Source organism: Lathyrus oleraceus, chromosome 6, assembly GCF_024323335.1.
Source record: "Lathyrus oleraceus cultivar Zhongwan6 chromosome 6, CAAS_Psat_ZW6_1.0, whole genome shotgun sequence".
NCBI classification, from domain to species: domain Eukaryota; kingdom Viridiplantae; phylum Streptophyta; class Magnoliopsida; order Fabales; family Fabaceae; genus Lathyrus; species Lathyrus oleraceus.
In genome coordinates, this window is record NC_066584.1 from 84,245,753 (window position 1) to 84,257,630 (window position 11,878).

General features: G+C 32.8%; 1 protein-coding gene across 2 annotated transcripts; it reads right to left on the minus strand.

Moving 5' to 3' along the window:
• Window positions 1–6,046: 6,046 nt before the first annotated feature.
• LOC127092229 (COMPASS-like H3K4 histone methylase component WDR5B) lies at window positions 6,047–8,256 on the minus strand. Of its 2 annotated transcripts, none has more exons than XM_051031077.1 (2): window positions 7,423–8,256; window positions 6,047–6,483 (listed from the first exon to the last, which is right to left on the minus strand). In XM_051031077.1, the coding sequence occupies exons 1-2, from the start codon at window positions 8,080–8,082 to the stop codon at window positions 6,196–6,198; spliced, it is 948 nt and encodes a 315-aa protein (XP_050887034.1). In that variant the 5' UTR covers window positions 8,083–8,256; the 3' UTR covers window positions 6,047–6,195. The 2 variants fall into 2 exon arrangements, with proteins under 2 accessions (XP_050887034.1, XP_050887033.1); XM_051031076.1 differs by having other exon boundaries at window positions 6,047–6,486.
• Between the last annotated feature and the right edge of the window lie 3,622 nt (window positions 8,257–11,878).

Below are 11,878 nucleotides of genomic sequence, written 5' to 3' on the forward strand. Positions count from 1 at the left end.
GTCCTAGAATAGTAACCGGGTTCTAAAAGGATCTCCAATCATTGACCTTCCCTCAAGTCCACTTCAGTGCAACACCAAGTGGTTGACCGAAGCTTCCCTAAAGTCCAATCTCAAGGAGTGTAGTATCGAGTCTCAACCAACCCCAGTCGGAACCGAAGTCAGTTATCTCACTACTTTCTAATGGCCAGGATGAGTCAATTAGGGTTCTAAAAGTCTGGTTAATGCTTTAATGACACCACGCAGATGCCAAATTTTTCCTCAAGTAAACATGAGGAACATCAGGACATCCAAAGTGTCACATTAACCGTAGCCATCATTTTAACCATTCCAGTATACGCCGGATAGTCGTGATGATCTATTGCTACTTACCTAAGGTACACTAGATCCGGGTGTAGGATCTTTCACTCAAGAATACCCAAGCAATCCCTTAAAAGTAAATCAGACAATTTTAAATAAGTGATCTTGTTTTTTAAGGTAACCTCTCTTGTAATATTCCCCAGCAGAGTCGCCAGTTCTGTCATATGGTGAACTGACTTGGGGTATTTTGCTTTTTATCGTAATGTCGCGGATAGCAAGAATCGCCACCGACTTTTCTTTTATCCAATAAGGAAAGGTGGAAAAGAACAGGAAAGACCTCAATAGATTTTGGGTTCGGGAGGTACATTATACAAAGGGAAGGTATTAGCACCCTTTGTATCCATGGTTATCCATGGGCTCTTAATTGCTGGATCACTTATGTTATTTTCCTTGTCTGAAAAAGTGCTTGTGAACGGCTTAGAAAATGTTTTGAAAAGAGAGTTTAACTTTGTAATGATTCTCGTATGAATGTATACAAAGTGGTTATCTCGTTTAGTTTTGAAAGTTGTTTGAAAAAAATATAACTCGGTAATGATTCTAGTATGAATGTATACCAAGTGGTGATTTTCCAAAAGTGGTTTTGAAAGGTGTGAGGTGTTGAAAATATTTTAGGTTATGATCCAGTAATTGAGAGTTATACCTTCCTAAGGTCGTTATGAACGTTTCCTATCCTTATGAGGGTAAAACTGTCCTTACTATTGAGAAGTAAGTAATTTTCCCCTTTGGATGCTTAAGGGTCATTGTAGGGTCATCGATAGGTCATTGAAGGCAACAGTTGTAAGGATACCTTAGCATTCGAAGGGACGATCATCATTTAACCGTAGGCTACACCGAAGGGTCATCGAGGGACAAAATCATATATTCGAAGGCAACATCCGAGGGACTATGATTTATTTTAAAGGGACATGATGATTTAATCGAAGGGTCTTTGCTAAGGGTATCCCCACATTCGTGGGACATGACCGTAATACCGTAATATCGTAAGGCAATAAAGAGAGGTCCAAGATCACATATTTAGAAGCCGTATTTTACAATCGATTAGGTAATTAGGATGAATTAAAGTTAATACATTAAAATTAATACATTAAAATTAATACATTAAAATTAATACATTAAAATTAATTAGGTAATTTAGGGTGAAACTCCACAAGGGTATCCCACCCCTAAGGTGGAATGCCTAGCCGGCCATTTCCTTGGAAACATGTAAACCTTTACACAATTCAACACACGGATTAGAGCATCAAGATAAAATATAATTGAAAGTTGCACCATAAAATAAACACAACAATCATGAACTCAAACCAAATGATGCAGAATTATAATAACATAAGATAGAACAGCCAAAAAAAATGAAACAGCTGCTGTTCCATTCGCCCCTGCTTCGCCTAGCGAAGGTCTAGCGAGTACTCGCTACTGGCTCGCTTAGCGATGTGCTAGCGAGCGCTGCTGGTTTTTGAATATGATATCAGTATAATCTCAACCAATTTTATGCCTTATGGATCTCATTACTGCAATTATACGATTAATCATTTAAGGTATGCATGGTATATATTAAAGTTCACATGCCAAGCTTAAGGTATTTCATAAATCTAATCATAAAGTCATATGCAAATTAAGAATATAAAACAATGATAGCAATGTAAACCTGTTAGCAGCTGAGTTGTGACTTCGAATCGGCAAATCGGATTGAATTGGGCGGAGGTAGAACTTGGTGCCGCAGAGTTCCTTCCCGGTTTGCCTCCAATGAGTATCAGGGTTTGCTTGCTAGGGTTCTCCTTTCGTCCTTTTTCGTTCTCCCTTTCATTACTGAAGTGCTGGTATTTATAATGCTCTTTTTTGTGACCTAATGGGCTCAGAATGAAGCCCGAAATTTTCTGTTGTCTGTCAGCTTCGCTAGGCGAGCTGGTAGCGAACGTTCGCTAGGCGAGCGTGTAGCGAACGTTCGCTAGGCGAGCGTGTAGCGAACGCGTAGCGAACAGGCCAGTTTGGGCCATTTTCTGGATTGGGCCACTCGTGAGTTGGGCCTTCGTTCCTTTAAGATCAGTGTCATAAAAATGAGTCGGAGTGCCCTGAACAATGACTTGAAATATTAATGGGCAAATTTTGGGGTATGACAGTAGGTAAGGTAATTTTTTCTCTCATCCTCATCATCACTCCCTGGAGGTGTATATAAATGGTCTGAATCCCCACTCTCATCATGAACCATCTCAACATGGTCTTTCTTATTTTAGAAGCTAGAAACCTCACCTAAGTTTCTTGGGGAAGTACATTGGTCCAATCCATCTCACTCTCCTTTATTCTTCACTAAATTGAAACTCACTATCCTCAAAACTATCTTCACTTGCAACATAATCCTCATTAATACCTTCTTGCCCAGTTTCACCGTTAACATCAATAGTGACTTCTTCAGCAACAACATTAGGATCAATAGTGACTTCTTCAGCAACACCATTAGGATCAATAGTGACTTCTTCAACAACACCATTAGGATCAATAGTGACTTCTTCAGCAACACCATTATGATCAATAGTGACTTCTTCAACAACACCAGTAGAATCAATATTGACTTCCTTAGTAACATTTGCATTTTTAAACCCAGTACATTATACATCATCTTCAGCATCTACTTCACTATCATCAATAATCTTAGGAATCCCCATACTATGCTCCACATACACATCTATTACATCATAGCCTACAATATCTTTTGAAAATTATAGTACATCCTGATCATTGTTCAAGGGTCTAAGATCACGAGAAAAGCTATATGCAGGGTTACAATACTACAAACACTTTATATTTATGTAACCCTCACTCTTAATCATATCCTCTAATTTCATGTAAGACATATAATCAACATCCCAACTCTAGTTTATCTCAGTAACTTCCCCATTTACATACCACTTTACAAGTATATACGTAAAAGACAAAGAAAAACAAAAACAAAAAGCTTAAATACATACGTAAAAAAATCATTTATTAAAATAGAAAAGAAAAAAAATTAAGAAAATAATCTTGTCTCAATATTGACCATAAGTCACTCCTCTCTAACAAAACAAAATTGCTTATTTGAGAGAGAAAGAAACAATTGAGCAAGTCAAAATAATATACATCTAGAATATAAGAATTAATATGATTGGGAGAATGGAAAAAAGAAAACAATTGTGCTAAAACTATGGGGTTGGACCGCACATTTTTTTATTGCTCAACTCTTTCACTATGCCCAGCAACCATCTCAGGACATGCCTGACCTATGGGCAATAAACAATTTAGAATCTGTTGTTAATTCTTGTCTAATTGAGAAGAAACATGTGCAGGAAAAATGAACTTGAGGTTGGTTTTCATTTTACACATTGAGGCACCTTTTGGCTGTATGTAATGGGTCAGGACTTGTTATTTTTGCTGATAGGCAGTTCTACATTAATTGGAAATACAAGAACAGACCATTCTTATTTGTTGCTATATGCAATTTCAAGTTTAATTGTAATAGTATAATATTGATTTTTATTGAATAATGATATAAAATTATTTTATATTATCGGTGGATACTCATTAAACTCCTTAAAAAAATTGTTTTCTTGTTGAGCTTTAAAATTTGATGGATCTAAAAAAATACAAACATTTAGTGATAATAAAAGTAGTTTTTCTTTTAAAAATAATAATAACTAAAAATAAATAATTAAATAAGAAATTAATAAGTTAGTGGTAGAAAAGTTAGTTTTTTTTAATAATCAAACAAATGAGAAATTACTAAATTTATGAGAAAAAGATCTGTCTTTTTTCTAAATAATTAAATGAAAAATTAGTAAGTTAGTGAGAAAAAATATATTTTTTAATAATTTAAAATAAATATGAAAAATTACTAAATTAGTGGAAAAAAATCTTTTTACTTAATAATTAAAATTAAATAAATAAAGAAACATAATAAATTACAAAATTAATTTTAATTTTAAGGCCAAAAATTACCGTAAAGACTTATCAACATTTATATATAATTAGTAATTATGTGCACAATGCACAAAAAGTTACATTGTATAAGAGAAGAATAAAAGATAAATATAATTGATGTTTGATAAAAAATTCAAAAAATGAAATAAAAATCATAAACTATAATAATAACATTCCTTTTGTCTAATATTACTTTATTATATGACTTTTGTTTCAAACACATAATATTCTAAGTGTATAACTATAAGTCGAGTCCCATTATATAAACGTGATTATTGATTAATATTCTTAACAATATTATTGGAATCCCAATTTTGAGTCTTAAGTCATGGATTAGTAGAGCTGAATAATTAATAGTGTTATAAAATTCATGAGTATGAATATTATCACGACTTTTTGCAAAATGAACATGAACTATGGGAACTTAACATAATTGGAATCAAATTCATTATGCAATTGTCCAATGTATCATTTGTAGGTGCTTAAAAACAATTGATATATGGTATCAACAAATAAAGTAATAAGATTAAATGCGTTCATTGTTCTTTATCAGCAAGTCATTTGATATTTTAATTTCAACTTTGTCAACTATATTTTCTCCAAGATGTGTTGTTCTTTATCAGCAAGTCATTTGATATTTTAATTTCAGTTTTGTCAACTATATTTTCTCCAATATTTTCATCTCTCACTTTTAAAATCTCATTTGAGAATTTTTTTGTGTCACTGAAATTCGAATACAATGATCTATATTAGAGCCTCATTATATTTTAAAAGTTAATAAAAAAAGAGGAGTTCTATATATGGAATAGTTATTTAAAATTATTAATATTTTAATAATTTAATTAGTGGAAAAATAAGTTATTTTTCAAAAATATAAAATTACAAATTTATCTTTTATTTTTGGCATCAAAATTGTATAGGAGACTTAACAATTAATTTACTAAGAAATTATTTTTTATTAAATAAATGTGGATTTTAAATAATCACATTAATGAATTGTTTCACATAACGGATTGCTACACATTAATTATATAAAATAGTTATATAAAAATGATCACTATTTACAAATAAATATATAAAATTATAAATTCATCTCTTATTTTGGCGCCAAAAGTTAGTGGAAAAAACCAATTTTTTAATAATTTAAAATAAATATGAGAAATTACTAAATTAGTGTAAGAAAAGTTTTATATTTGCTAAATAATTAAAATTAAATAAATAAAGCAATATGATAATTACTAAATTAACTCTAATTTTAAACCCAAAAATTACTTAATAACTTTTATAGAAGATAAGATGCAAAAAGATATTATTAGATGACGTTCATAGCTGCCGTTATTAATACACAAGTTGCTGCACACATTTCATGTAGTAGATTTTGTTATTGCTGCTTACAAATAAGAATGAGTTTAGAATATTTTTTTTTTGTGTAGCACATCTCTAAATAAAAAAAAGTGTATTCGTGTACAACGGCCTTGCCGTGTTTCCGACATCCGTGCTTCATAGATCGGCCCTATATCTGTATGACTTTGCTATTATCTTGTCTCTGGTTTTTATCAGTCACAGAAGCAACCCATGCAACCCTAGTTTCCTACCCCGTCATCCCTGCCCCTCACCCTAACCACCACCCCAATCAATTAAAAAATGAATTCATGTTTCTGATCCATAACTACTAGCATCAATGCCAAATTTCCTTTTTGTTGCATTGCTACTTTCTAAAATCATAATTAGAAACCTGAAATATGCAAATATGGCAAGTTCTTCTAATTATTTACGTATGGTAGCAATTTATGTTAATGCATCAATTCTCAAAAAAGAAGCATATGTTAAATAAAGCTCAAATTGTATGACAAAAGAGCTATATATTCCCTTAAAATTTGCTATTATTATTCAAGAATCCTGAACCCAAATCCTCACAGTTCTATCACCATCAAGACCAGCAGAAGCAATTTTGTTCTCTCTTGGGTGGCAGGAAACAGCTATTACAGTATCTGTATGGCCTTCGAGTTTCTGAATCAAGTTTCTCAGCTGAAGATCCCAGAGATAAACACATCGATCTTCTGAACCGCTGACAATGTATCTCCCATTTGTCACAGAAAATGTGGAAGTTACGCAGTACACTTTATTCTCGTGGCCAGAATATATTTTCAAAAACTTCCCAGTAGCATAATTCCATAGCTTCTGCACCAAGAAATTTCATATTGTCAGGAAGTTATCTAAGAAAACCCAGGATCAACAAAACTACACTCCATTAGCCAGGAAAAAGAGACAACAAAACTAAAACAAAAACCATTACAACAACCATAACAAAACCTCATAGAAGATCACAGTTTCCTAGTTTTCAACCCACAAAATGTTGGCAGGACTAGTAGGGACTAAAAAGACATGTTTGAAAGAACCTTATTTGTCCTTATCTTAATGCCATAAGACTTATATGTACTTTTAGAAAAGATTGTGAGAACAACTAATAAAATATCCAGCTTCCAAACTAACTAAATAGAAACAACTTACACATAGTTTATTCAGAGTTAACCCTCATTCTCTATTCAATTGAAGAACTACATAGAAGCTCTACAACAATAAGAGCTTAAGTCAATCAAACATCATACCAACCAATTCATCTTCTCAATACTTCCCCCGACAATCCGTCTATGAAGCACACACACCAGAAACATGACACCGACGCTGAAACGTCGACACCAGTAATAGTTTAAAAAAATATAAATAAACTAAATGTAATCACAAGTGTTGGTGTCGGTTTCAGATACCGATACATATCCATCTTCATCTTTTTTCAGAGATGTAAGTGCTACATAGCAATCAATCAATATAAGAATAGAAAGATAAATTCCATTCAGAACAAACCAGTACAGTAGAATAATTAATCTCAGTCATTTCTACTTAGCTTGAGTTGTTTTCAACAAGCACATTCCACAAATTATCTAAATTTCTACGATCTATATGAAGTAAAATCACAAACAAAGCAAAAAAGGGGAAACATAGACAAATTTTGAAAACCCATGAAACAACAAAAAAACAAAAAACACACAGGTATGATAAAAAAACCAATCATAAAGATAACAGAAAGAGGTTAATCAAGAAAAATTGAAAACTCACAAGGGTATTATTGAGAGTGGCAACGAGTATGAATTTTCCATTAGGTGAGAATCTGGCGAACGAAACAGCTGGAAGCTTATCATCGATCAGAGTCTTCAAGAGAGCACCGGCGTTTGTATCCCAAATCTTACAAGACCCGTCGTGACTACCGGAAACGATAAGAGAACCATCGCGATTGAAGTGAACGGAAGTAACAGGCATATCGTGAGCTTTGATAACATGGATACACTTCCCGGTCTTCACTTCCCAAACCCTAACGGTTTCATCGAAGGAGCCAGAGACGATGTAATTGGACTGAGGATTGAAATTGACGCAGAAAACGATGTGTGTGTGGCCACGGAGGATTTTGACACAGTCACCTCCGTTGGCGTCCCAGATGCGGATGGTACGGTCGTCGGAAGCGGAGCAGACGTAGTGGGAATCGGATGACCAGGCGACGTCGGAGATTCCTTCGGAGTGGCCGGTTAGGCGGTGGAGGAGAGAGAGTGTGGCGGAGGACCAAATGATTAGGGTTTTATCGAGGGAGCCGGAGGCGAGAAGTGTTCCATCGTTGGAGAATTTGACGCAGGAAACTGCGAGATTGTGCGCCGTTAGGGTTTTGAGGTGACGGTATGGTTTGTATGGCTGGCTGCTGTTGCTGCTATTGGTACTCGTCGCCATCGATTCCTTCGGCCTCTCTCTCCTCTTTCTTTCGTCTCTGTGTTTTCAATTTGATGTTAGTTTCTACCGAGATTCAGAAGCCCAACCAGGACTTGCTTTCCACTTTGAATCATCCCCTTCATTTGTCTTTCTTTCCCCTCCTTACTCTCTATATTATATTTCTCTCTTAATTTTCATTCTCTCTCTTTTATATATATATATATATATATATATATATATATATATATATATATATATATATATATATTATGTTGGGTCAGACTAATTTGCTTCGATGGTAGGAGTCCACGCAGTGAGGCAGTCATTTTCAGTAACCTTTTTTGGGGTTGGTTCTATACGAGACAATCGAATATGCTCCATGTCTGTCATCCAATCCAATAGGTATTTAGGAATCCCTGATTGTAGATTGTAATGAGCTTTTGGTAGTTCTATATCTGTCTCTCCAGCTTGTCTATGTCTATGGGTTTGCATATGTCTTTTCAAGGGTTGACTTTTTATAATGACCTTAAATGAAAGCGCAAGAGCTAATGATAACGAGTTAAAGGCCTACATTCTAGTATACCTGGATCGTCACGAGAGGATTGGGGAATGTCTTCTTAGTGCTTATCACTTTTCAGCGGAACATAAAGATATCTTATACTATGAGACTAATTGGAATATACAGTTAGTGTAAAATTGTTTTATATTATCATCAAATTAAAATAAATCATTTTGACAAATAAGAAGAGAGAAAATTATGAAATATGCGAGATTGAGATAAAAATGAATCAAACTTACTAATGGATAAAGATGAACAAGGCATTGAGATTGAGATTATCAAATATATAGGTATCATATGATATTTAATCTATTTAATCTCGAGTAGGTCAAATATCATGTTTTACGTGTACATGTGTGCTTCATTTCAAGCATCACCAAGGATTTTCATTTTAAGACCGTTAAAAGAATTTTGAGGTATGTTAATGGAACCTTGCATCACCCTATTTGGTTTTCTAAGGGAAGTGAGTGTAGGTTAGTAGGATTCTCCAACTCTGACTTAGATGGTGCAAATCGAACAGGAAGAGTACCGGTGATACTTGCCATTTGCTTAGAAATTATTTAGTTTCTTGGCATAGTAAGAATCAGCACAAAGTTGCTCTTTCTACCGCTAAAGTTGAATATGTAGCCGCTAGTAACTCTTTTGCACAAGTATCATGACTAAAGCAACAACTATTGAATTATGATTCAAAACTCAATTGAGTTCCAATCAAATGCGATAATACTAATGCCACAAATCTTACTAAGAATCTTGTGTTGCATTCACGCATTAAGCATATAGAAATATAACACGATTTCATTAGAGATTATTATGGAAAAGATAATGTTGTTTTTGAATATGTGGATACAAAAAATGAATTATTTGATATTTTTACAAAATTTCTATTTGCAGAGCCTTTTCACAAGATTCGTACAGAAATGAAAATTTTGGATTCTTCGTGATATAAATAGATCCATATTCTATTTCATTTTAGTTTGTTATATATAGTTGTTGTAAACAAACATTTCTTATGTAACAAGTTACTTTTAAATAACTTTATTTGTGTGATCACTTTAACTTTTATCTTTAGCTGTATTATTTTCTCAATTTATTCTATATGTGGCTTAACGTTCATAATCTCTTAACTGCTAAATGAATTTTCGTTGTGCGTTTAAATTTTTTTTAAGTGGATATTTGTTTATGTGCATTTTGAACATCTTTTTGAATTTTTCATGTATTATTTAATCTTCCATTTTTGTATATCTTAATGACCTGAAGTTTTGTTGTTGTTTGTTTCATGTCGTATTGTGCATATTTGTTGCATTTGGCATGTGTTGTATTTTGTGTGTATATGATATATTCTTCTTATTTCATGTGTATCCTTGTTTATTTATGTTTAGCTTTGCTTTCTCTTGATTATTTTCTGTGTTGCTGGTTATGTGAGTCTAGATTTTGTTTATGCATTTTATGTTATTTGTGGTATTGTGAAATGTTTCAGGGGGAGCACAAGTAAAAGAAGGAAAGCACTAATCATACTTTGCTTTTTCTCAATGTCGAATCAATTTAAATTGTAAAAGTTACAAGTTTGACAAACATAAAAAAAGGGAGATGAAAGTTTTTTTGGGGTTTGATATAGTTTATGTTTTGTTGTTTGTCAATTTAGTATTTTTGGTTTATTTTTTGTAATTGAGTAGCCTCACATAGTTGCACATTATAGAGTTGAGTGCTAAATCATTTTTACGCATGCATAAATCAAACCATTTGCTTAAAGTCAACACAATATGTTTCTAGTCAATTATTCAGAGGTTTCGACCATGAAATACATGAGAGCATGGTTCAAATCATGCCAAGTATCGATTTAAATCAACACTTCATTTTTGTTAAAATTTGAATTTTTGGAAGGGTGATTATTATAAGAGATTTGGCTGACTCGAATAAAATTGAATGTGAAAAATCAGAATTAGCATATTAGTTTTTTATCCGAATCATGAGAAATGGTGACTCGAATCAAATATGGATTTAAAAAAAATAGGATTTTGCTTATGAATGTATGATTCGAATCACAAAGAAAACCTGACTCGAGTCATAAAGGTTTTAATTCAAATCATAAAAAGGCTTGACTCGAGTCAAATCTTGATTGCAAATTTTTGTTTTTGGTTATGTATTCTTCATTTGAATCATGGATCTATCTGTATCGAATCATATGACTCGAATTATGAAAAGTTTGATTCGAATCACAAAAGTAGTTTTTTCTTTGTTTTTAATTCTAGATTCAAATCATTCACTTTATTGACTCAAATTATACTATTTTCTCTTGACTCGGATCAAATAAATATTCTATCTCATTTTTGTTCCTTATCTCTAGCACATATATAAATTATTTTTCAAAATTCCTCCCATAACATTCTATGATTTAAAACACACAACACACTTTTCTCTAAAAATTTCAAAAAGCATTTAGAGTTTTGTTGAGTTTGCAACCAAAATTACTCTTAATCTTAAACCTCCATCTTATACCATTATTGTTTGGATTAACTTCTCAGCCTAGAGTGTGAGTTATGTGTGAAGAGGTTCATTTTGTGATTAGCGTTTTGTGAAGATTTGAAGATTTCAGGTTGACATATTTGTGTGGTCGTGGATGAGATTGAAAATCCAGCAGTGAAAAAGAAGGAGTTTATTATCTTTAAGATTGCTTCGGTAGAGCTATGTGGAAATTTCTACAGGAGGAGATGGAGTTTGTATTACCTTCAGACAGTTCAAGACTCAATCAATGAACCGATATGATTAAGTAATGGTTGTTGCAGAATGGACGCTTGGAGCTGAATTCTTGAAGGTGGAAGTCGAGATTGATTAAAGATCTCTTACAGATAATATTTTCAGAAGTTGTATTCAATCAAAGAGAAGATTCAGATAGAAAATCGTCTATTTTTAGTATTATCTTGAATATTGTAATTGTATTAAAAGACTATGTGTAAAATTTGTCAAAATCATTGTGGAAGTCAACAAATTTTCAATGGGAAGTCATTGGAGAGCGGAGTAGGCACAAAGCGAGAATGAACATGGTGAACCACTATAAATCCAATGTACTGTCTCATTTTATCTCTTTTAAATTTTATTTAGAATTATATGTTTAGGTTTAATGTGTTCTTAGAAATTGCATGATGTTAGGCTTTACCATATCCAACAACAATTTCGCGTATAAGAATTAGGTCTGTATTAGATCAAGATTCTAAACATTCTTACTTTCCATTCAATTTGGAAAGTGTAATAATGTATTTC